Source organism: Anastrepha ludens, chromosome 5 (genome assembly GCF_028408465.1).
Source record: "Anastrepha ludens isolate Willacy chromosome 5, idAnaLude1.1, whole genome shotgun sequence".
Classification (NCBI taxonomy): domain Eukaryota; kingdom Metazoa; phylum Arthropoda; class Insecta; order Diptera; family Tephritidae; genus Anastrepha; species Anastrepha ludens.
Window position 1 is genome coordinate 81,612,254 of NC_071501.1, and position 27,289 is coordinate 81,639,542.

The following is a 27,289-nucleotide window of genomic DNA, read 5'->3' on the forward strand; positions in this document are numbered from 1 at the left end:
TCGCACCTCGATCATATCCGCTCTAAATCTGGTCCATCTCTGGTGATTTCCGATTCCCGTCAACCCCGTTTCCGGTCACTTCCGCTTATTTTTATTCTTCACTTCTGCTTACCGCCCTAAATCTACTCTGTCTCTGCTCACTTCTGGTTCTTGTTAGTTAAAAAAAAAATTATTTAAATTTAAGCATAACAAAGTATTATATGTAAATATTCAAAACTAATTAGAAAGCAAATAATTTGTTTCGCCAAAAACCCACAAAAATATGTAGACATTTCAAACTTTAATCACTATTTTGTAATCTTGCACGAGACGGCAATTTTCTAATCAATTTTCATTTATTGGCTTGAATGCAGTTAATGAATCCTGTAAGCTCTTTCACAACCCCCAGTCTCAACTTGCCTGAGGTAAATAATAATATGATTTTTTTTGTATACGCAGTCGCGCGCAATTTTATTGTTTCATTCGATTTTTATGTAAATTACTATTTGATTTTCGTCACTGTATTGCAATAATTACGATGGTTGAGCGCATGATAAAATTACGTTCAGAAGGTAGTTCCACAGCTTCTCCCCAGAAGTCATATTAATTGTTTGGCGGCAACTTGGTTTCTTATAACTGGTTTGTGTAAAACAAATTCCAGCTGTTTGCAATTTAAAAAATAAGAAAAAGATGAGGATTTGCACATAAGAAAACCCTTTGTATCCAAAAAATTGGATTGCTTGCGGTATAATTTAGAATTTTTTATTATGCATCACCTTGCATTTCTTTACTCCACAGTTCTAACTTAAGATACAATTCTTGTATCCAGCGTGACTTGGATATATTTTATGCTTTAATGAAAACGTGCAGGTCACAGGCAAATTAGACGACACTGAAAATCTCGAGAGTCAAAAATATTTCGACTTAGATGAATTTATTTTTGTTGTTGTTGTAACAACATAAAATACGCGCCAAAAATTGTTGGGAAATGATGCTGAATTGACTACCAGATCTTCGTGGGACGTAAATCCGGTTCAATTGAGGTCTTGGGGGGATATAAGAATAAACTGAATTTTCTATTTCTTTATATGAAATGTTTTCTTCTACTCAAATTACACATTCAGCTAATAGTTCAGTAAGATCGGAGCAGATATTCTATTTATTAAAAATATTATGGAATTTGTGGGATTATAAGCTTTTGCAAAGTACAGCAATTCTAAAATTAAGCTGAACTTGACGACTTTGCATACAACCGATCGAAATAATTGTTTTATTTGTTATTATATTTATTGGTATTGTTATTTTGTAAAAATTTAAATTTAGCTGAGATGCCAAATAATGTATTGGGTAATAAAGTATTGGCAAACTTTTCACATTAATTGATGAAGAGATTTTAAAAAATATTTTTGTGAAGAAAATTTTTCAGCATTTCATTTTCCTGGAGATACTTAAAAGCAGAGAAACTTTCTATCAAAAAAGTCACGTTTTTTTTTCAAACATTTTTTAAGTTATAGTGCTGTTGTTGTAGTTTTAGTGTATATTCACTTTTTTATATAATAATTAATTAAATTAATATAATTGGCGCGTACACCCTTTTTGGGTGTTTGGCCGAGCTCGTCCTCCTATTTGTGATGTGCTTCTTGATATTGTTCCACAAATGGGGGGACCTACAGTTTCAAGCCGACTCCGAACGGCAGATATTTTTATGAAGAGCTTTTTCATGGCAGAAATACACACGGAGGTTTGCCATTGCCTGCCGAAGGGAGAGCGCTATTAGAAAAAACTTTTTCTTAATTTTTGATCTTTCACCGAGATTCGAACCAACGTTCTCTCTGTGAATTCCGAATGGTAGTCACGCACCAACCCATTCGGTTACGGCTGTCGACGCAAATCAACACTTTTGCGCTTTGGCACTTCAACCGAGTAGTCTCCCCAAACTCTCTCCGCTAACGTTCCCACGACAGTTGGTTCTGCGTTACCGGAACGAGCCGGATTTATACTCAACCAAGGACTGTCACTCCAGCAGCATTCCCTGTACATGCGAGGGGTTATTTTTATGCTGCTACAACAACAACAACAACTAGCATTGGAAATTCAGCAAGTAATGCATTTTTGTTAATATTTAATTCAAGAGAATTAACCCATTTAGTATTTATTGAAAGTGCAGCCATCAGGCACCAAATTTATTTTAAATTTTTATAAAAAGTTAATACCCGCATATTCGCTCGCTTAACGGTGGTAATACTACGCGTCTCCCAACATAGATTTTCAGTGAAAAAATGGTCAAGTGGAACTGTCTTCAAAAAAGTATTATTTTATCATAGTTGCGCGTTTCAACACTTTTTAGGGATTACTTGTCATAATTTTATGTTACTTCTTAAATTTACGTTCTTGCTTTAATGTTTGAATTGTTTGGGAAGTTACAATTAGTGTACAGAGACAATTCAATTTTGTTGATATCAATAAGTTGAAGCTTTATTAAGACTATGAATTTGAATAAATAAGATATATTTGATAGATCTCTTGCTTCAGTTTAAAAATAACTAGCGTCACATTATTGCATTTAAATATATTTATAATTTTGTATTTGATTTCCATTTTTTTGTTGTTTTCTCTCAAAAATTTCTAACATTCATTGTTGGTATGAGTACAAATTGCAGGGGGCTGACATATACATGCTTTTATTTATAATTTTTGATACCTCTCACAGACGCATCACGCTTGAATCACACTAATACAAATGAACAATTTTCTAAACATGAATATAAAATTTTGATGGACAAATTACAACAAAATAGTTGACACGTTTTTGTACAGAACTTGAATTGGGATATTTTGTTTCGTATTTCTGTTATTTTTAAACAACTAAAACTAAATTATATTTATTGGTAGTAAAGAGGAACGAAAATGATTACAAAAAATCACTTTATTTTTGTGATTTTCATTCGCTTTTCACTAATAAGTTGCTTTTTCGTTTTCCTCTATTATAATTATTTGCAATTATTTTCTTGCATGGTTTGCACACTCAAGAAACAAGGAAAAAGCCAATTAAAATGAAAATAATTAAATTAACAACTAATAATTACGCAACTTTACACTTTTTAGCACACGGTGGCTGTGTTAGCTGATCTCCGTCGGCGTCTAGTCAATTGATCTGTAGCGGCTTTGCTTGCTCCCACGCGAAACCGTTGCGTCCAAAGTGTCCATAAGTACTTGTGCGCTGGTACATTGGCTGTCTGAGGTTCAAGTCTCTGTAGCGCGCAAAAACAAATGCAAATGCAAATATTGGTTAAATTCTGTTATATTTGGCGCAACTTTTCAATTCAATGCTTGACTTACTTGACAATCATGCCCGGCCGCAAATCGAAATTACGCTTAACAATGTCGAGTAATTCTTTTTGTGTCTTGTGTGAGGTACCATAATCGAAGACGGTGATGGAAAGTGGTTCAGCCAAGCCGATGGCATACGAGACCTGCACCAAGCAACGTCTACAAAGGCCGGCTTTCACCAGAGATTTTGCCACCCAGCGTGCAGCGTACGCGGCCGATCTGTCCACTTTAGTAAAGTCTTTGCCCGAAAATGCGCCACCGCCGTGGGCGCCCCAACCACCATAAGTGTCGACGATAATTTTGCGTCCGGTCAAACCTGCATCACCCATTGGACCGCCGATGACGAACAATCCGCATGGATTTATGTGTACAATTGTGTTGGCGTCGAAATATTTGGCTGGAATGACTTCTTTTATGACCTTATTCATAACTTCTTTGCGTAAGTCCTCCAAGCTGATCTTTTCCGAATGCTGCATGGAAACGACAATGGTGTGAACACGCTTTGGCACAGCGGCACCTTGATTGAAGAGGTACTCACAAGTGACCTATGGATAGAGAGAAAAATGTATTTTGAGATATTTATTGCAAACGGTTGCTGATTATTTGACATATATATGTATATGTATGTAGATATGTAAATACACAGGCGGGCACAATAATAGGAGTACATTTTCCAAAGTTTTAACTATTTATAGAGTCTAACATCTCTATCAGACGGGCACTTCCTTTGAGCGAACATTGTTTTCTTCAGCAAAGTTTTCGGTAACGGATTAAATTACCCTCTCTTAAGCGGACATCTCTCTAGGGCGGACAAAAGTTGAATGACTATGGGTGCCCGCCGGAGGGAGGTTTCACTGCACATGTTTTTTATATTTTTTTAATATTTCTATTTTTTCTTTATTTTTTTTTTGTATTTTTAATAATTTGTTTTTAAGTTTTTTTCTTGTTTTTTTATTTATTTATTTTTTATTAATTTTTTTTTATTTTATTCTTTTTTTATTTTATTTAATTTTTTTTTATTTTATTTTTTTTTTTAATAATTATTTTTACTTTTTTTATTATTTATTTATTTATTTTTGTTTTTGTATTTTTAAAAATTATTTTTTTTAACTGTAATTTCATTGGTTGGTTGGTTTAAGGGTGACCCCGCATCGGAGTGCCACATAGATCGCAAGTTGGGTCAGTTGTGTTGCCCTAGAGCTCATTATGTTACATGATTTTCCAACCTAACCGAGATTTTTATTGTAGATTTTGGTCAAAGATATTAATTCGTTTCGAGAATTTGATAAGAGATTCGATTTTCAGGTTCGAGAGTACTGAAAGACTTGTAAGGGTTTTTGTCTGTTTCAGATTGTAGGATGGCCAGATTTGTCTGGTCGTAACGCAAGTAGTAATTTCATTACTTTTTAATTTTTTTTATTGTTTTATTTTTATTTTATTTTTTTTTTTTTGTAATTTTTTTTTCTTGCTTTATTTATTTTTTTTCTTTTTTTATCAAAAAAATTTTTATTTTAATTATTATATTTTTTATTTTATTTATTATATTTTTTATTTTATTTATTATAGTTTTTTATTTTATTTTATTATACATACTTTTTTATTTTTTTACTTTTTTTTATTTTATCAAATTGTTTTGGTTGTTTGGTTGGTTTAAGGGTGACCCCGCATCGGAGTGCCACATAGACCGCAAGTTGGGTCCGTTGTGTTGCCCTAGAGCTCATTATATTATATGATTTCCCCACCTAACCGAGATTTTTATTATAGATTTTGGTCCAAGATATTAATTCGTTTCGAGAATTTAATGAGAGATTCGATTTTCAGGTCCGAGAGTACTGAAAGATTGTGTTTCGAAAGATATTGTACATTTTTTAAGTTTTATTTTTTTTAATGGTCCATGCAACAACAAAAACAATATAGCTCGAAATTTCAAACTTTATACAAAATTTACAAAAAATTCAATATATTTTCAAATTTACAAATTTCAATTTTTTTGTCAGAATTTCAAGCAAAAATCGTTTTGTAGCCCGTTCAATTTGGGTATAATGTTGTAAAAGTTTAAAGTGCCTCAAAATTAGCGCTGATTTTTGTAACCTTTTTTTTGTTTTTTATATCCATATTATTTTCTTTTTATTTTATTTAATTTTCTTTATTTTTTAAATTTTTTTTCATTTTATTATTATTTTTTTTTTTTTTTTTATTTTATTAAATTTTTGTATTTTATTTAATTTTTTTTTTATTTCATTTTTTTATTTTAATTACTTTTCTATTTTATTTAATTTTTTTAATTTATTAATTTTTTTTTTATTTTATTTACTTTTAATTTATTAATTTTTTTTTATTTTATTTACTTTTTTTTATAAAATTTTTTTATTTAATAAAATTTTTTTATTTTAATTAATTTTTGTAATGAATTTAATTTTTTATTTTAATTAATTTTCTATTTCATTTAATTTTTTTATTTTGATTTTATTTAATTTTTTTATTTTGATTTTATTAAATTTGATTTACTTAAGTTTTTTTTAATTAATTCCATTTTTTTTATTTTACTTATTTATTTTTTGTATATTATTTATTTATTTTTATTTTATTTATAATTTTTTATTGGCCCATCATATTACAACAAAAATCATTTAGCGCCAAATTTCAAATTTTGCACAAAATTTCAAAAAATTCAATATGTTTTCAATTTCAAAAATTTCAGTATTCAGTTTTGTAGGCCGGTTAATTTTGGTGTCGTGTTGGGCAAGTTTAAAGTGCCTCTAAATGAGCGCGGATATTTTTTTGCTTTTTGCTTTGAGTATTGTATATTCAGCATTTTCCCCATTTAAAAATATTTCAAACATTCGAACATTCAAACATGAAAGTCAAAACTTTGTTAAATGTCGCACAGCTATTATTGTAAGTGCCTCTGTATGTGTGTATGTGTGTAAGCTGGCCACTAAAGTAGTAGATATTTTTCGAGAAGTTTTGGAATTCTGAGATTTCCCAAAAAAAAAAAACAAAGAAACTATCAAATATGAAATGTCCAGTCAATCGGAAGAGAATTTCAGCTTGCGACTTCAGTCTGCAGTTTGTAAAATATATTTGTCAGCATTTGTCAAATTTGAAACTCCACTCCGAATTTCAAAATATTTTCCAATCACCTTAAAATTTAGTCAAAACTCTAAGTCTTCTCCGATTGCCATAAAGTTTCATATTTTGTAATGCAAAAAATTTATATATTTTCCCCTCCATACCAATTATGGTTACTTTAGGACCAGTTTTACAGTGGCAGTTGAACTGTGGTGAATTTTAAACTAAATTTGGCTTCGCATTCAAACTGAGTTTAGCAGAGTTGAATTTGCACTGGTTCTAAGTGTGCACATACTCGTATATGTAGATGTAGGTGTATTGGTAAATGCAATAAATAAAATTCGTAAATAGCGTTACGCACCTGTGTCTTTGAATCGGGACGCGCCCAACTGAATTCGCCAGAGCGACGTAGTTCAGCCAGTTTCTCATTCAATTTGTGTGCCAAAACGACAGTCAATGGCATGCATTCTTCGGTCTCATCGGTGGCATAGCCGAACATAATGCCCTGCAAATGTACAATTCAACATCAGTAAACATATTATATAAATTTTATATGTAACAACAACAACCAACTACAAGTGAACATGCAAGGAAACGCATAGAAAGTAACAAATAATTAGAGAAAGCAAAATACAATAAATAATTTCGATGTTAGTAAGTAAATAAGGAAGCAAAGAAACAAAGCAAAGCATAATTTTTCAATGAATTAATGAACTATGAGGCTATACAAGAAGTCAGAGATTCGAAAACTTTCACTAAGACTAAAAATTTGGCCCAATACGCAGAATTTTTTTTCAATTTTTTTTTTCAGATCCGTTACACAAAATAATTAAATATTCAAAACTTCTAAATGATTTGCGAAATTTACGATTTTTTTTTTTTTAAATTAAAAACAGAGTCCGTGCACCAATGCCAGATTAAATATTTTCATGTGTATGTGTCCGTGTGCAGAAGAGGCAAGTTGTCACGACTGTTAGCGTATACGAATGTATGCATGTAAGAATATCATAAAATTTTAGTACAAAAATATTCGAAAGTGTTTTTGCAGCCAAACAACCAACCCCGTTAGCGTATATATGTATGCGAAATCAAACAACTTCTCCAAATTCCGTATGAGTGTGAGTGTGTATGTGTATGCTTTTGCGCGTAAAAAAAAACTTGTCTGATGGCGCTGCATTAAATATGGAACTATGCACTACAATTTCGATCATTTTTTTAGCAAAATTATTTATAAAAATTTACATGTAGGAAAATCATTTTCAAACACTCTCGATTACTACTTTTGTTAAAATACAATAGAAACAAAGTAAATCATAAGCAACAGAAGAAACGCATTGAAATGAGTCGTTTACACGTGCACACCTGATCTCCGGCACCGATTTCTTCGTCGGCGCGATTTATATGTACTCCAGCAGCGATTTCCGGCGATTGTTGGTCCAATGCTAACAAAACGTTGCACGTCTTATAGTCGAAGCCTGGGATTAGTTTTAATGAGTTTTTTTTTTTTACATTAATTTTCGATTTTTGTTTTTTTTTTGGGTTTTTTTTTTAAACGAAAAGAGAGAAATGCACACAAAATAGAAATAGTGGTTTTATAAATGATGATTTTTTAATATTTTTTAACTATACTTAAATTAGGCGAAGATTGTAAACATAAATGAGGGACACAAAAATAACTTTATAAGGATTCTTCCCGCTTTTATTTTATTAAAAATTTATTCAGAATGTAATAATTACGATTGAGTTCATAATAAATCAGCAATAAACGCCCCCAAAAAATAGCGCCACAGCCGTGGATTTCCTATTGCTTACAAAATAGTTTTAGGTGACAACATATTTTTACAATAAAAAACATTGTTGTTGTTGTAGCAGTTCATCAAGCCCTACCAGTGAGATGTGGTTACCGATCGTCATCATATAACTTAGCTAACGGTAGGCTCAGGATGCGTGCTACCTCAACAGGTTTTGTGCACAGGAAGAGGGTTGTTAGGTGAGTGGGTCTAAGAGGGCTTGTGAATAGGTGGTTAGCAGCGTTCACAAGCCGGACATATATTAAGTATGTCGCAGTCGATTTTGGACAAGAATAGGTAAACCTGCCAGAATATCGACTCCGATAACGGTATTCGGAGTAGCGAGTTTAGGAAGGTGGTGAGTATCTCCCGGTGAATGTTGTTTTAGGTTGTTGTTTTATGTCTGTCTGTCCGGTCCAGTAGTTACAGTTGTATGTGGATCTCGTCTCTAGGAGACGACTCGGGCTCAAGCAAATGTCGCCAGAGGTGATACCCGCAGTAGGTGAAGCTCTTCGTCTCTTCGTAATGGGAGGTGCTTAGGTTCCCATGACGACCATAAAGTGGGTGACATGAGGCATACGATCCTCAACTCATTCAAAGGACCAATTAAACGCGGATGTTTGCATATAATAATATGAAAAAGCTTATCTTAGTATGGATACTATAAACGACATTTTCTTTGAGTGCTGCAGTAGTGCAATGGTGCAAAAATTATCAGGAAAAGTACGCGGAAAGTGTTAGAAAATCAGCACACAATCGTCAAAGTATACCTAAATTCCAATCTGAATGTATTAATTGGCACCTTTAGCCAGGCTTATAAAGAAAAACAAATTTCAAGCAATGCATTGAGCTGCAGGTTAAAATTTTGGAGGAAAGTTTACCCAAAAGTCGATGAAACAATTTTTTTAATATTTTTTATTTAAACTATTAATCATTCATAAATGTAGACCAAATATCTCATTTTAATTTTAATTAATTTTCCTATTTTCCTTGCTTTATTGAACTAAAAACAATTGCTTTTAAAGCCAAACAAGGCCTGCGAACCTTTTTTAAAAAAAGTTTCCAAGTTGACTTAACTTGTTTTTACTATCAGCGCTCAATTACTTGGTTCTAGCCAAGGCGAATTCATTACAGATGATGGCACTAGACCAACAACAACTTTTTGAACATGAGAATGTTACGTCAAAGTAGAAAACAAAGAAGTGATTTAATTGTGAAGGCAAAATAGAAAAGAGGATCCATTTTTAAAACAAATTGCGTACTTCTGATGTTTTTTTATTTATTATATATTATTTATAAAAAGCTTTTTGAATTTAAATTAATTACGAAATTTGCAAAGCGCATTTATTAAAGGAGGTGGCACTAGACCAACAACAATGTTTTGTACTCTTAATTGTCAAGCAAAGTATGGGCAAAGTAGAAAACAAAGAATGAATTCGCCTTGTTTCCTTCTGAGTTGACAGCTGCATGGGCACGGTGAAAGAAAAAAAAAAAACAATTCAGCTGATTTACTGCTACCGCTTTTAATAGATTCCCTTAGAAATTTGACTTTTCAAATTACAAATGACAACCGAATGTATACAGCGAAAGAAAAAAAGAAATCAGCTGGTCTATTGTTCCCTCCTTTGGTGTAAGGGAAGGTTCTAGTCAAAATCAACCGAAAAAAACTTATATTTTGTGTTGCTTTATTTTCATTCTTAAGGTCTTAAAAATGTGTAGGCAAAAGATTTCCCTATCTAACTGAACTTACGAGTTATAGCGTAAAGACGAGAGAGCGCGTCGGCCGAAAAACAGGTAGAAGCGCGCGCTCGAAGCCGCTTTAAATGCGTTTTTTCTCGAAACACCTTTTATTTGCGCGCGGGGCGTGATTCCGCTTTAACAACTACACCTATTTCGACGTTTAGCTGCTCAAATTAAAGCTTATTCAATGTAGGGGGCCTTCAGGAATCGTGTTTTGTCAAGAAAAAATGTTTAGTAATGGTTTTTTTAACGTTAAAACAATTAAAAAGAGGCAAAAAACCTTTTTTTTTCAAAGGATCCCCATTTTTTTTAAAGGGTTTTTAAAAATTGTAAATTCATAAGGCCCCCACAAATTTCACTCACTTTAAGATTTTTTCTCGTTTTTTCGTTTCAGTTCATTTGGCAGGGCTCTAGAATGCCTCGCGCACACTGTCCACCGCCGCGCACGACCGTCGTCAGTGGGGGCTGGAGCTGACATTTTGTATTACAATATTTTTACTCGAAAAATTTTTATAAACTTTTTAAAATATAGACAAATAAATGCTACAAAAGTTAAAAAAAAAATACGTATGTACCCTCAAAAAAAAAATCATGAAATTACGCACATTTTCGGGCCTTTGGACTAGAACCTCACCTTAATCAAGGCACACTGAACAGTTGGTAGCAGTAAAGCATCTGAATTTTTTTCCATTTTATTGGGACTTTAAATTCTAAAATTTTCTTTAAATTAGTTTAGTGTAATTTAATCTTTTAATCTGTAATCTTTGTTTATAGATTTAGACATTGCGGGTGTCAAAAACAAAAACAAAATGCATTGCTCTAGTTGTGGTTTGCTCTACTGTCAATACCTGTTCACTGTGCATTGGTTCTAATAGAAATTTGAATCGATTATTTATGCACGTCTAGTCTTCTTTTAATTAAATGTTGTTTACAAATATTAAATAAACTATGAAAAAATCATGACTTATTGAATCAACGCCTGATACTTATCTATAAATACTTAATAGCATAGAAATATATGGTTTTTATATTAATAATAAGGTGATTTAAATGGAATTTCCCAGCGAGTTGGACAACACAACATTAACCCAGATGAAAGCAAAACGCTTCCATGCTAATTAAGATGTATAGAACGAAACCGAGTAGTAGACATGCGCCGCTTTGTTTAATTTTATTGTAAATTCAGTGAAGAATGATAAACGAATTTGCAGGACCATAAAGGACACTTTGAGAAACTACGCTCACTGAACTGGCTTTATAAAATGTGGTACAAATTTTTAATTACTTTCTAAAATTTTTTTCTATACTTTTTTTTACTCTTTGACATGCATTATTCTCAGTTGTAATTCTAATTTTTTTCGAATATTATTTTTTTTACTAACTATTTAGTATTTATTATTCTCGCTCTCTCTCTCTCTTTCTACTTCTTGTCATTTATTGTAATGGGCAGTATGTATGATAGGCCAGCCAGTTAAACAACAATAAAACAAATTCCGATTTTTTTTTTTTTGTAGAAAAATTGGTTAATTTCCAATACCTGATCACCAGCGCCTACATCTTCTTCATCGCGATCGACATGTACACCATTGGCAATATCGGGCGATTGTTGCTCGATCGCAACTAGCAAATTACATGTTTTCCAATCGAAACCTTGACAATTTTACAATGAAGGGATTTTCGTTTAATTAAAATTTGTTTTTTTTTTTTTTTTTGATAATAATAACCAATTTTTTTTGGTTTGGAAATATTAAGATTTCATTAAGCCAAGGGCAACTGGGAGTATTCCTTTAACTGAAAAATTGGCTTACCTTTCGATGAGTCATCATAGCCAATGTGTTTGACTGTGTCCCGCACGACCTTTTGATAATCGACCACAGCCTGCGATGTAATTTCGCCACATAGCAAAATCATACCTGTCTTGGCAACCGTTTCTGCAAACATTCACAATGAAATGGAATTTAAATCAGTGAATTCACAGGCATGACAAATTCATAAATAAATGCATAAATACAAATTAGATAAATCCATAAATACAAATTACATAAATTCATAAATAAAATGATTAAGCGCGTATTTTTAAAAAAGGTTTCACATTCACGTCCGTAAATATTTACAAGACGTTAATGGCATCGCGCAGCAGTTTAATTACAAACGCTTTACTCTTGGTCTCCTTATTCCGCGCCATCTCCTTTCAGCTTTGTTTAATTTCCCACTACTCATTTTACAAATTAAGTATAGCAACCCAATGTATAGCCGGAGCGACGCATAAATAAAAAGTAAAAATAAGTTTAACCTGCATTTTGTTTATTGTCGCATTGTCGCCGGGAAACTTTGCGCACGCGTGAATTTCGCGTTTTGCGCCACCATAAAAACACGGCTAACATCGAAATGGTTTTGCGATGGGCATTGCAAAGGCAGCGTACTTCAGTGCCATTGTATTAATGTCTGTTGCGCGCTTGCCACACAGTTGGCTTTATGGCGGCTTTATTTGTTTACTAATCTGCGATATCAGATGACTGGAAATGCTAAAAAAGTAAACATAGTAAATACGCGACCGCTGTAGCCGAGTGTGTGTGTGTGCGTGGCGTGCAGAGAAGAGCGCCCGCATTCGATTGAAATTCGACATTGAATTTATAAAACTTTAAATTCCTGCATTTGCGAAACCCTCCCAAATAGGAGGAAAAAATTGGCCTAATCCCCTTTAGGGAATTAAATCCACTGGAATTATTATTATAATAAAACAGACATACAGGGCTAAGCTTTTGATATGAGTTTTTCATATTGTAGTGGTTGAAGTGAAAGTATATTTACTCAACTTGCAATGTGAAACGCCGCTGAAGGCTGGTACGAGCATCACAAAAACTGATTCCTTATTGAACCTGAATTCGTATCGCGCAGATGGGACTTAATCCCTTGCGCTTGATAAGAACACTTTTTTGCCAGCTATGTTGCATGATTACTGCTTACACATAAGCAACTAGGCCCTATATTCTTGTAATCCGAAACATTTTAGTGCCTGAACTAATCTGACGTTGATTCTTGCTGTATTACTTGCAAAATTACCATCAACTTAATTTCGAATTATTCATCAAATTATCCATCGTTTGCAACTTCCGCTCAAAATTTGTTTGCTCTTTACTGTCTCAATTTCCACTTCTTTGCAAGTAATAGGTCAACTCGCATACCTGACCTGGTGGAAAAAATTGAGAAGGTGTGACTAAGAACAGACCGTTATGCGGCTCTCAGCGAATTTGACAAAATCAGCTGAGGGGCTAAGGTAACTGGGGTCATAAAGCGGTTTGTTTACGAAAAAACTAAGATTATGTTGGTGCTATATAAAATTGAGCCAATGATACTTCGAATTAGGCTGGCGAATCCCCTGTGATTTGGCAGCCGAAGTTCCTCCCACAATTTTGTTTCTCACCATAGGTAAACCTAGCATGTTTGCATGCCTGATACTATTTGATATTTCGCGTAAGCAAAAAAGTTGCAAGAGAAACTAAAAATCGAGAGCGTAACAGTGACAAGAAAAATAACTGATCAAAAGCAGCTGGCTATGCAATTCAGAAAAATTAAATTTTTGCGTTGGAAAAACTAAATACAAAGAATTTAAATATTGAAGCCTTGTAGAGGCTCTATGCTCCTAAGAGGAGTAAAACAAGAAGATAAAAAAGTAAATCCCACTTGGAAACCACTACGAAATGTGCCTATAAAGCTTTTTTGAATTTTCCTCTCTTCTTTTATCACTTTTAATTTTCATAGGTCTGTTCATAAAGCAAATAAATGAAATGGATGACAAATTATCAAGTTTTGATCTTTATGTTGTCAAAAAAAACTTGCAAAGTAGGGGAAAGTGAGAGAGCAAAGCGACATCTTATTTTGAGGGGAAGTTGCAAGTTTTTACTGGATACATTTTTACTTGTAAGAATTTGCCAAAAAGGAGAACAGCTGATCGAAAAGTAAATGAGCCATATATTTGCGTGATTAATATTTAATTCTTGCAACTGGAAATATTTTCTATGCAAAATAGACATTTCTCTCAAATAGAACTGTAACTTTGGACTGGCAAATTTTTTAGCGCCTACGTACGCTTTTTGTAATATTTTATAATTAATAGTTATTACAGAATTAATAATTAAATTCATTGAGTATTTTAGAGATAAGAATTTTTGTTGTGAAAATAAAAAGGAAAATTCAAATTCGAATTTGCTCGTGTGCGAATAGAAATATTTTTGTCTATGCAAGTATGCAAGACGCATTCATTAAAGGTGGTGGCGCTAGACCAAGAACAATGTTCTGTACGTTTGATTGTCAAAGCAAATTATTGGGAAACTAGAAAAGAAGTGATGAATTTGCTTCGTTTCATTCTGAGCTGACAGCCACATGGACACACCGGAAGAAAAAAAAAACAAAGCAGCTGATTTACCAACACCACCTCTAATACAGGGTGGGCCATATAGCGTTTGCTTTTTGAACCACCTATTTTTTTGAGAATGGTAACACAAATGACATGTCAAATGTGTTCATAATTTACTTAAAGGTTTGAGATTTACGAAATGGGAGGCTATACGCTTGAACAAAATTGGGAAATATTGAAAACCTATTTCCAAAGTGATGAGTCTTCTTCTTCTTTTCTGATTTTCACATCGGTGGCTACGTCAATAAGCAAAATTGTCGGATTTGGGGCTCAGAAAATCCACACGTTACTGTAGAGAAGCAAATGCATCCACAACGAGTCGCTGTTTGGTGCGGTTTTTGGTCTGGCGGCATCAGCGGGCCATTTCTTTCGAAAATGAGCGAGGAGCCGTGGTTATAGTAAATGGCGAGCGTTACCGTGACATGCTCAACGAATTGTTTCCAAAAATTGAAGAGGATGACATGGACGACATTTAGTTCAACAGGGCGGTGCAACTTGTCACACTGCCAAAGTTACACTTGAACTTTTGGCTACCGTTTTTGAAAACCGAATAATCAGCCGAAATTCCGATATCAATTGGCCGCCTCTGAGCTGTGATTTAAGCCCGTTGGACTATTTTTTGTGGGGAGCCGTTAAGGACAAATGCTATGCGAACCATCCAGAGGCGATTGATGCTTTAAAACACGAAATCGAAGTTGCCATTCATGAAATTGGAGCCCAAACAATCGAAAATGTGCTTAAAAATTGGGTTGATCGAATGGCCTACTGTAAAGCCAGTCGTGGCAGTCATTTGAGCGAAATTATTTTTCATTCATAAATGACAATGTTCAATCTTCAAAATAAATAAAAAAAATTTTGAAAAAATATTGATTAGTTTTTTTTTATAGCCGATTCAAAAAGCAAATTTTACATGGCCCACCCTATAGATTCACCTTGGAAATATGCGTACAAAAATTATCTCAATTAGCTGAAATACAAAATATTGCTTCCAATATAACGGCGCTATTTCACAACTCAGTGTACTCTTTTACAAAAAAAAAAAACAAAAGTAAAGAAATAAAAAATTAAAAATTAAAAAAAAAATGTTAACTAAAAAAATTTTTAACTAATTTTTAACTAAAAATATTTTAAATTATTTTTAATATATGTACATATAAAAAAATATATAAAAAAATATAAAAAAATATATTATAAAAAAAATATATAAAAAAATATATAAAAATATAAAAAAATATATAAAAATAATAATAAAAAAAATAAAAATATTTTTCATCTGTTTTGACATAATACAAAAATTATTTTAGATAATAATTTAAAAAATATAATATTAAAAATCATTACCGCACGCTACTTTCGCGTTGGGATCCTGCTTCAAGTGTGCATCCAAAATAGCGTCACTGATTTGATCACACATTTTATCTAAAAATAGAGAATAAAAGCAATGAATAGTAAAATTTTAGGTTTCAAATATGTATAGGTATTGTCGTAGTCATATATATATAAGTTTATTTAAATATGTTTGCATGTATGTGTTGCCCACAATTGGTTGAAGAACTTAAAGAAAATACTTAGTCAGTGAATTGTTTGTTTGTTTATAGTGAACATTTAGAGCAATAAAAACAGAATTTAGGAACCGAAATTTCAATTTCAGACAATGAAAATATTTTTTAAGTTTTTTGTTTGCACACATTTTTAGTTGTATGTTCTCGAATGAAATTATCGACTTGACATCACAATGACGTCACTCTCTCTTGTAGCGTTTGTGTGAAAAAATTAGTCGAATTGGTTGACAGCCGTGGCAATCAACTGACGTGTTCCATTCTAGGGTTTCTATAACCAAATGAATTGGAAAGTTGTCGATCACTATTCTCACTTGGCCTTGAGTTAGTTACAGCGCACATCAATTTAATTTAATTTAATTATTTCTGTATTTTGTGATACCATGAATATAATTGAAACAAATATTTTCATGTCATTTTTGACAATTTTTTTTTTTTTATTAATTCTGAAAACTCCGGATATAATCGTGTTATGCTTTACAAGCTCAAGCAATTTTACCGAAGCCCTCCAAGTCATTCAAAATTGGTGTTTACAGATGGCCGAATTACGGCGCAACATTTGAAAGGTAGTATCTTTAAAAATAAATGTCAGGAATGGTTCTATGATTGTCCAATCAATTTGAATTTTCGTTGTTTTATTTCATTTTAAAATCCGACACCCATAAATTGATCACCCTTTATTATGCATACGCGTAAACACTTAAATTATGTGGTTATATGAGTTTTATATGTTTAAATAGTCTTTTTTATTCTTGCAGCTGTCAAATTTTCCGCGTTACATTGCACACACACTTGCACACATACACACGTATGTGCTAAAGTTACCCAGTCTACACTTATGTATGCAGCATCCATGTGGGGTAAAGCCCTGATACAAAAAAACATACAATAATTTTTTAGACTAAATGCCCTTAGAATTACCTGTGCTTTCAGGAGAGTGTCATATGAAGCAGTATGTGTCACATCGGGTATCATGCCACCAGATACAATGGCCTCTGAACTGGGTAGAGTCTTCAACAAAGCCAAAAGCCTAAACAGGCAACTAACGGCGGAAGAGAAGGGAGCATAAATGAGTGGCAAAATCGCTGGGACCTAGCGATAAAATGGAGGTGGACGCATAAACTCATCAGAAGCGTGCATGCATGGGTTGGAGAAGACATGGTGACACAGATTACTACCTGACACAGCCCCTAATGAGAGTATCTCCAAAGTCTCGGCCACGAGGACGCAGCAGACTGCTGAGAACGCGGAACATATCTTCTTCTCCTGCCCGAGATACGCATCTGAAAGAACGTCTATTGAAGAAATGATAAAAAAAGAATAACCCCAGGCAACATTGCAAATCACAGGCTGCAATCGAAGTTGGTGTGGGTCAAGATGGGAGAATGGTCCGCAAATGCGTTATAGGAATGGAACTCCCCTTTTGAAGGCTAAAAAAAATTGTACACTTGCGTTGGCAGCACTTTAAATGCATTTATTTCGTAATCATCGTTATTTTTATCCACTTTTATTTGCGTGTTGTGATTGTGCGAGCTTTTTACATCGTTTAGGAATTTTTAAAAAATATTTTGAAAAAAAAAAATAATAAAATCAAAAAATGCCAAATACTCAAATCTCAAAAGAAGATGCAAGAGTGGAGTATTAAATATTAGCTGCCTTCTGGCAAGCGAGGAGAATTTGTTAAAAATTGTTAATAAAAAATGGTGCGCAAGAAAATCGGTGAAGTAGGAAGACCAGGTGAGATCAAAAGATCCAACAAAATTTGCACACCCGTCTGAAAGAAAAATGTAGCGTTGTATTAATTAAGGACTCGAAAACTTCCTGTGTTGTTTTCGCTACAACCATTACAGAAGTCCATTCTCAAACTGTGCGAAATTTTTCACATTCCCTAGATTTTAGGGCTCGTTCGAGTAACGTAGACCCGCCTGCCTTAGGAACGTGCCATATTAAAAGGTTAATAAAAGGAAGTCTGTGAAAAAGTAGTATCAGGGTGTGCAAAGCAATGGGCACAAAGGGCTATATGGGCAATCTAGTTTTCATCGATGGAATAAGGAACAAATTGGACTACCTAGAAATTCAAAAAAATAATTTGACTCCATCTGCTGCAAAATTGGATATTAGTGATGATTACTCCCCAGTGCAAGATATCAACCCAACACACTCCACCGTCATAATTAAAGAGTGGTGGTTGTACAACTTTAAAAAAGTACTGCCGCAACCTTCACAGCGTACAGACCTTAAACCCATTTAGCACCTGTGGGCGTACATGGAGTTAAAATTATGTGGGCGTCATGTAAATATTAAAAATGAGATTAACTCAACATCTCAACACTCAATGTCAGTATTTTAAGTGTGGGCATAGCAGTGGAACTAAAAAATTGACGTTGAGAGGAAAAGATAAGAATAAAACGTTATGAGATTGGGCAGTTCAAGAGCCCAAAGAAAAATTCTAGAGCTGAATAGATCCACAAATAAAGCATAAGGAAGACCAAGACCGAGGTGGATAGATGAAGTGAAAGGCCTGGAATAGTTTAATCTAAAGGACTGGAAAAAGCGGCAACGGAGAGCAGCATGGAAGTTTACTGTTCAGCAGGTCAAAGCTCACAAGAAACTGTAGCGCCAAACGATGGTGATGATTGCCATGTTATGTTATCGAAAGCATTATTTGATTATGATTATACGATGAATAAGAAATAATGATGTCCAGATTCTGAGTGAATCCTTTTTGCAAAAAAGAGACACACACAGTCTGACAAACAAAAGTTATCAAAAATGCTGCCAGGTTGAGCGTCACAAAAAAATACCAATTGGTTGTCAAGCATGCAAAATGACAGCCATTGATTCACAGAAGTTGACAATATATGACTTAAGTGGTTAGGGGTAGTCAGAATTAAAAAAAATTTGATTGTTTTTTTGATTTTATTAAAATATAATATCTTAAAAATAGTGTGTGAAAATTTGAAGTGAATCCGACAAATACTTTTGAAGTTATTTCACAATTAACAAAGGGGCTCAGGCGCTCGGGAGCTTTTAATTTAACTTTAAATGCGTTTTTTGAACTGGTGATCACTGGAACTTAAAAGCCGCTTGGTAGATTTCAAGAAAATTTATAGTGCTTTTGAAAAACATAAACATGCCCTGATCGAAAGATTTTTTTTTCAAAAATTTCGATTCATTTAAACAATTAATTGTCAGTTTTTTTCTCGAAAATCTGAAAAATATTTCCTAAGGCCGCCATATTGTTAATTTTGAAAAAAAGCTCCGGTCAGGCACAAGATTATCTATTAATAAAACTAATTTCTCTTGTCCGATTGATTTTAGATGAATCTCCAAGGATTTGTGATGATCACCGCAAGGGACTTCTGGAGAAACGGGTTCCACCCACACAGCGATAACTTTTACAATAATAATTTTTTTTTTAATTTTTGCTAAAATCAAGTCGAAACATGATGCATTAGTGCTATATTTTTGTATTAATGCTATTGTTGTAAAATAATCCAATTGACTAGCAAAACAAAAATTATTGAAAATCTTAATTTTTTCGGCCCTCTGACTACTGCCAAATTCATTCAATTTGCTGTCTCGATTGACAATTTCCATAAAATTGAGCATTGAAAACAATCTCGAATTTAGTCTCGAGATGCTTCGAGATATTTGGGAAATATGTCCCTCGATGTTACAAAAAACTTAGTACGTTCTATGAACAGTCCTGCTACCCACCAAGGGCACTAAAGGTAGCCACACACTTTTTTTGCTCTCGCAAGAGTTGTTTTTGCTTTTGAAATTTTGGCGAATAAAATAAATTTTACAAAATAAATCGTTTGTAATATACTTATTGAAAAAAAAAAACCTTGTTGTTGTTGTAGCAACATAAACATTTTCCATACATATACGGGGAATGCGGCTGAAGGGACAGTCCTTGGCCGGATATCGGGAATTCGGAGTCATTCCGGTTATAATATAGCCTTTTAGTTACTGTTGCTTGCAATTTTGAAGTGTAAATGGTTCCAGAGAGAGAGATAGAGCCTATCTAAGGTAAAACCCTTTGGTGTTCAAGTTTTTTTTGCTTTTGGTTCACTTTATGTTCATCCAAACAAATTTATATGTATGTATGTATGTATACACAAATGTATACTGAAATTAGTTTTTTTTTTATTTTGTTTTTTTTTTTGTTTTTGTGCTATAATAGAAATAAATCTGCTAACGGGTAGCAACAAATGCGCGTGGTACAAACATAGAGATGCCAGAGGAACAAGCAGAGCAAATAGAAAAGTGAAAATCAAGGCAAGAAGTGAAAACAAACTAAAAACAAAAGACGAACCAGGCGACAAACTTTTGTGTGTTGCATAAAATTCAAAGCGAATACATTTTGTAGTAGCTGCATTTATACACACAAATATATGTATATTTATATAAAATATCAATGCCGCCTGTCCACCATCGCACGCCCAATCACATTATAAACAATCGCTAGCTAGAAAATTGTCAAAGAATAAAAAACAAAAAACTTGCCGAAATAAAATTTTACGCTCAGCCAGCGAAATTCAATGCCAAACTGTCTATGCAGCATAAATGTGACAAATGCAAGCAAAAAAGAGCGACAACTAGATATTCACACACAAGCCATGCAGAATAAGATCGAGGCGCATGCACTTATGTGCGCGATCCTTGCACACGTTTCGAGTAATGCTCCGCGGATCAAGTTGGCGCGTGCAGTCTCTACACAAGTGTGTGATATGACACCATCGCTATGAAGTAAGGCGCTCATATAATTTTTATAAAGCAAAGTTTAGTCGCATGCAAAAAAAAAGAAGACAAAATTTTATTGTATTACAATATTTTTGAGAGAGTTTGCATTTCTTTGACGCTAGACACAACAATAAAAATGAAAATTAAATGGAAAGCATTGATTGTTGTGCATATTTTTGAATGAAAAAGTGTCACGGATGTACATACATATATATAGTATGTATATTAAACGGTATCGATTTACAAAATTGTATTATGACGGCATGAAATGTAATGCCACCCTTTCCTGATACAATGAACCCAACGAGGGTGCAACTGATAGCATAGAACTGCGTTATCACTTTTATGCACGGAAACAGATTTTGAAAAACAAGTTGAGACAAGCGTTTTTTAATAACAACATAAACAAAGCGGCGTAATATTAGAACTCAAGGGATTGTGGCTGAAATCACAAATTAAAAATTTCCACGTTAATATTTTTTCGATAAAAAGTTAGGTTTTTATGATTATGTTTCAAAACATGTTAAAGGGCGCTTATTTTGAGGAAACTACCATGAGGAGCGAAGCGAACTCAATTAGATTAGATTTGTGGGGGCGAACTCAATACTAAATGAACTAATAGCGAATAATAGTTATGTATTTCGACAACGGTTATTTTTTTTTTTTATAAATTTTATTTGCGACTTATGTGCTAAAATTTAAAATTTTTCGAACATAGTTTTAAAAAATATTATTCACCATTTAGACCTTTTCTTTGATCTGTGCATTTGTACAAATGTGCCGGTGTAGAAATATGGCTAGAATGCATCTCAGTACACATGCACATACATACATACACACATTGATACAGAGGCTAGCATCTTTTGAAGCAATTTTCGGCACATTCTCAGATCTCTATTCGCACTTAATAATCAGTAATTAAAATAAGCGTTCAGTGTTTTTTATAGTAAAAACAAAACGTCTCAACTCCTTCTTTTGAGCGCAAACCGCTGAGGTCAAATACGACTGAGGCATAAATCCAGTTCACCCTAAAAGTGTGCTTTGTACCAGTTCAAAGTACAAAATGCGCATCAGATTAATGATTAATAAAGTAAAAATTAAAAATAAATAACACTTAAAAAAATATATAAAAACGACAAAAATTATGGTAACCTTATTCACTCGTGATCGTCTCATTTTTAACAGTATTGGAATGGGCGCATATTCCCTTATCAGCGCTTACTTCCTTATACATATTTAGTATTTACATAATTTTGAGTCTCAGAATTATCAAAATATCGGAAATAGCTTAGCAAGAAATACTATCAAAAACTGACAACATAACACAGCAACAACCCAATTTAAAATTATTGGAAATCATTGGCGCTCCGGTTGAGATGATTGCGACCACGTGGTTTTTAGTAAATTTACAAAGCTTAGCTTGGCATATGGAGAGCGTAAAAATCTAGAAAATACATTAGCACGTGCAGGTTAATGGCGCCGTTGAGAGACTTTTTTAGTTTTATTCAACTTTACTGATTAAAGATCATCGTATATGTGCGCTGCAAAATATAATCAGAATCCATAACAACGAGGTAACGAAAATACAGAAGTGGGAATAAAAACAAGAGACGGAGAGTGAGCGCAACAGAAAATGGAAGCAGAGTCAATCGATGGGGGTTTAAGGAGCATAATACGAGCACAAGCACAGAGACAAACAGATGTTGGGAGAGTGAGTCACTATTTACATATGCTTGTGGGAACTAGCATATCATCCAATGCAATACAAATACACCAACGACAAACACAAGCATACACATTAAAGGCAAGAATGATAGAAAGAAGATTGCGCCCATCAGAGCGTACGTGACGTCACGTTTGCAGAGTTGTGCAGTATTGCCAACCATTTGCTCTTCGCAATAAATTTAGTGCTTTTTTATACCAAAAATGCGACAATTTTTAAGTTTGGTGTTTGTTTCTTTTTGTTTTTAATTTAAGGCTACCGAGACTTTAGGTTGAAAAAAAAGTGTATTATTATACAAAAGAAGTTTAAAAAGGGCCACTCTGAGAAGATTTTAGTGCTAATGAAAATTGTTTTACTCTTATAAAATTTGATAATTTGAAAGTGCAAATTTAATTTTTGGCTCCATTTAAGGCTATGCAAAAATATTAAATGCCCCTCTCTCAACTCTTCTTAAGATTGAAAACCTTTTTACACATTTTAAAAAGCCTTTGAATTTATTGAATGCGAATTGAAACCATAGAAGTGCAATCGTTTCTTCCGGTCATCAATCCTTAGTGAGACATAGAGCATCAAGAGGTGTATTCATAGTAAAAATAAGCAACAAAATACCAGAAAATACTAAAGAAACCATACTGACATTTTTACAAAAAGAGCACCTTATCTAGTTATATAACTTCAAATATAGCAAAAAAGTCGTTCCCTTAACAAAAGAATTTCGCTTAACAAAAAAAACTCATAAATTAAATTGTACATAAGCATAACACATTTATTTAAAAAAAACGCACATTCTACAGACAATTTGTCACGCATACAAAGTTCTTAATTAACACAACAAAAATTTCGTGTTTTATTTTCTTTAAATGGGCATTTAGTGCGTTTTTATATCCAAAGCTAGGCAACTCTGCAGTAGCGAGAGAGAGATTTGACTGCCGAAAGCAGAAGAACACCAACAACACCGGCAATCGCGGGCAATGCCACCAGATGTTCAAAAAAAGTAAAGCTAAATAAAACTGAGTGAATTATTTAAATAATTATTAAAAAATGTATATTTTACAAAATTATAAACATGACATTTTAATTAGAACAGCTAGAAAAATGTCATGAAGAAAGAACTAAAACTCCCAGGCAAAAAATAATAAAAAAAAAAGCTAAATCAAGTTACGAAAATGGTAATCTGGCCATACTGGAGCTAAAATCACGTAACTAGTTGTCAAATTCGCTGAGCGCAAAGTAACGGGACCACGATAGGCGCCATCTCATTATTCTTTGCATCATGCATTAAAGGTATTCAAAGTTGTGCCAGAGAGCACTGAGAGGCAATCAAAGTATCTTTAGGTAAGGCAAGCACATGGTGCGCATGAATAACACAAACTTGCTATCGCTTGAGTTTCATCATCCACTCGTGTGACCAGCTGTTGGTAGAGGCATTATTATGTTAATTCATTCATTATTATGATGGTAATGGCTATTTTGCAGCAAACGATGTAAACAAATACCAAAGATATAATATAAAACTAATGATATTTGTTTAGCTGGGTCACAACCCATTGCCACCAACTCCAATTTGCAGGTAACAACAATATAGCCGACAAATGTACATAGCGCTACCGGTTACCTGGTCACTCTAAATGTGAATATTCTTTTTGGTTCACACTTTGCGTTTGTGTGCGATGTGAAACATGCGTTTCTCGGGAATACGAAATATATCAAAGAAGGGAAAATAAAAATTCTCCCCGCCGCCAAGCAAAACGACAGCGATATACAAATCAGCAAACGGCGACACATTTTATTGAAATATCAATAAAATTAGGCTGGTTCAGTCATTTTAGGTATTAGGAGGAGACAAATAATGAGCTGGTCATGAAGTTAGCATATGGAGCTCATATGATCCAGCACAAAACCCGCAGGTATCACAGCAGTGTCTATGCGGCAAGTCAAGAGTTAGAGGAATGTATACAATTGAGGAACCATATAAAAGAACGTGCTGAGCTGTTAGAAATAGCGAATACATGCTCGGTCTCTAGAGAAGAATGAAACGCCGCCATTTTGTCGACGCTCCATGTGAGCGACGAAGAAAATAAGCAAACCTTTTTGAGCAATAAGTCAGGTCGATTAGCGAAAAATTGGTAGATATTTATGGAAAATTCTTAACGTGTATTTCGTTAAGGTAGCCGGAAGTATTTGTTTTCATGTGAGGTAGTACCGACGAGCACCGTAGTCACTTTTTAAAATGCCGCTTTTATTTTGCTGTATTTCATACAATAATGCAAAGCAGCCAGACTGATCACTACGATTCGCATGTAGATAGCGAGGTATTCGTAGGTATTCATTGCCTACCAGCGCCGCGCAGGCCGTCACTTTTTTCGAGGGTAGACTGCATACACAAAAACCAAATACTTTTACACACACAATGCATCTTAAATATACGAGCACATATACATTAATTATATAAAGTATATTAAATTAACGAATCGACACTTACCGGGATGTCCCTCGCCGACTGATTCAGAAGTAAAGAGGAATGTCTGTCCATCTTCCATATCATAGGAATCGGTTATCCTTCCATTGCAGCCATTAGCGTGGCCGTTTGTTACAGCAGCTGATGATTGGGGCATCTTGTAGTTTTTTAGTTGCGTATAACGATTGTATAATTGGAAATGCTGTTGAAGATTAACAAATGATGTAGTTCGTGTTGTTGTAGCAGCTGTAAAAAGCAGTGAGAAGCTAATTGATTTTTCACAAGGGAAGAAATATTTTTGTAGCGGAATGAAGTTGGCGGCAGCGACAGCAGAATCAGTACCAGTACCAGTACCAGCACCAAATGCGGATGTCAATTTTGCACAAAGCGTTTGAAAAAGTAATTTGTAGATCACAAACTGCTGTCCTCCGTATTTATTTATGTAACACAATATTTTGCGTGAATTCGCCGTGGAGATTCCCAAATGCACACTATGTTGGCACCCGTAAAATCACTTGGCTGTTTTCTATATATTTTTTTTGTATTTTCAATTGAACCTTTGATTGTGACTGACTAGCTGCTTACTTTTAGTTAGTTGAGCACACACACAATTCTCAACACAAAATGCGAAAAATTCGGCCAGAAGCAGAAACACGTCCACACTTCTCGACGGTTGGGTAGAAAAAGAGCGAAACCAATCCGGTACTCTCAGAATTTATACAACGAATAGTACACCAAATCTACACCAGCAGGAGCGGCGGCGACGACGGCAACTGTGTTCGTTATCGCTCCTCTTGCGAGTGTCGATGTCTAACGATGCGTTGCTGTGGACGGCGGTCTCGCCGGTGGAGGTTATAAGAAATATATTGCTGTTTCGATGGTGGTGGCTATATGAACTCATTCATCCACTTTGTTTTTATTCGTGCTTTTCGTCGGCGTATACTTTTGTCAACTTTCTTTTCAAGAAAAAAAAAATAACAAAAATTGCTAAGCAATGCGCTGCAGATGATGAAAAATTTTGTGGCTAATATTGAAAGTCGATTACTCAGGGATTCGCAATAGATAAACCGATATAAAATTAGTGCTACAAGTCCCGTTGGAATTCTAATATAAAAGTTTATTTATAAACTCTTCTTTCTGCTATTCAATATCGATTAGAAATGAAATAAAAAAAATTGCCTGTGAAAAATTAACCTACCTCGCCTTTAATTTTCTTTGACTCAAACAAAGTGAAATAAGTATTTAATGTACGCTTTTTTGACACCGTGAAAATAAACAAACATTACCCGTTTGTGTTTTTTCGTACCTGTGGTATTAAAACCCACTTGCTTCACATGTGTACATATGAATGTTAGTACTGTAAGATAGTATATAATAACTATTTGAACAGGAATTAATTTTTTTTTTTTCAAATAAAATCCCTTCTAAAAAATTAATTAACTCTCAATTTCGAGCTTGAATTTTTGAATTGAAAATTTAAAAAATAAATGTCGTGCACTTACTTCACTTTTTTTAATACACTTTAAATACAAATATTTATTTAAAACAAAATTAGTGTTTAATTTATCTTCAAAATAAGCAATATCTCTATTGAGTGTCAATAGAGTGCGGCTGGTAAACATTATCCAGCAGGGAAATTTTTGGTGAATTGTCAACTGATCCCTCTCAGAGAGAAAAATATTTAAAATATTATATTAAACGAACAAGAAGCAAAGGCACATCCAAGGCGTACCTGTAGAGGGTGGTGGAACTAGAGTAGTTGATAGATTGTTCTTCAACTCGCCTTTAATTTTAAAATGCCACTAAAACGGTATGACGGAAAGTTATTGCTGCGTTCTGAATAAGCGACAAACTAATGTTTATTATTTTATTTATATTATGTCTATTTATCATTCATCCCATTCTTCTATTCTCTTTCCCTTGATAGTTCTAATATAAAAAATGTTGTTGTTGCTCGAATGCTCGCCTTGGGCATATCTATAAGGTAGCATTAGTAGAGCAAAAACAACAATGGCATGTCTTTTATCTCTAGAATGTCAAATACAAATTGTCAAATTTTTCAATGGCGTATATTTCATTGTTGTTTAAAGTCTCTAGCCATCAACAACAGTAAAAGAAAAAAGTTTGACAATTTAGAGAGATACAAATATATAAAAATTTGCGAGCTCCATGATCAGCTGATAATTTATTTACATTGAGAATTGAAAATGGTATAAGTGACATGAGAAAAATGGAAAATTCAAAAATGCTGGATATAATGTATCACACAGTCACATTCCGTAGCATCCAAAGTTTACCTACTTCTTCCATATCGAAATTCTTTAATATTTACTTCCTCTAACGCTCGATTTAATTTTCTGATTTCCATAAATTGTAATCAAAATTTTTGCAGTAGCCCCTATGATATTCTTCTCAAAACGATATGTCACTTTTCTTTTTCAACATACCCTACTTTGCGTAAGCTAATCCCAA

The 27,289-nt window shown here is 33.7% G+C and overlaps 1 protein-coding gene across 4 annotated transcripts; it reads right to left on the bottom strand.

The window, feature by feature from the left end:
• Positions 1 to 417: 417 nt before the first annotated feature.
• Positions 418 to 25,809, bottom strand: LOC128865099 (S-adenosylmethionine synthase). Of its 4 annotated transcripts, none has more exons than XM_054105067.1 (8): positions 25,403 to 25,809; positions 24,842 to 25,019; positions 15,670 to 15,747; positions 11,720 to 11,842; positions 11,449 to 11,561; positions 6,743 to 6,886; positions 3,319 to 3,854; positions 418 to 3,230 (listed from the first exon to the last, which is right to left on the bottom strand). In XM_054105067.1, exons 2-8 carry the CDS (start codon positions 24,972 to 24,974, stop codon positions 3,125 to 3,127), a joined length of 1,233 nt encoding a protein of 410 aa, XP_053961042.1. In that variant the 5' UTR covers positions 24,975 to 25,019; positions 25,403 to 25,809; the 3' UTR covers positions 418 to 3,124. The 4 variants fall into 4 exon arrangements, with proteins under 4 accessions (XP_053961042.1, XP_053961041.1, XP_053961044.1 ...); XM_054105066.1 differs by lacking the exon at positions 11,449 to 11,561 and adding an exon at positions 7,744 to 7,856 and having other exon boundaries at positions 25,403 to 25,804; XM_054105069.1 differs by lacking the exon at positions 11,449 to 11,561 and adding an exon at positions 7,744 to 7,856 and having other exon boundaries at positions 24,842 to 25,063; positions 25,403 to 25,804.
• Between the last annotated feature and the right edge of the window lie 1,480 nt (positions 25,810 to 27,289).

Bases quoted from the DNA above. Each gene is read 5' to 3' on its own strand.
- LOC128865099 (XM_054105067.1), bottom strand. From the start codon at position 24,974: ATGCCCCAATCATCAGCTGCTGTAACAAACGGCCACGCTAATGGCTGC. The intron at 15,748-24,841 runs GTAAGTGTCGAT...CTCTATTTTTAG, and splicing joins AGTCGGCGAGGGACATCCCG to ATAAAATGTGTGATCAAATC. The intron at 3,855-6,742 runs GTGCGTAACGCT...CTCTATCCATAG, and splicing joins GTCCCGATTCAAAGACACAG to GTCACTTGTGAGTACCTCTT.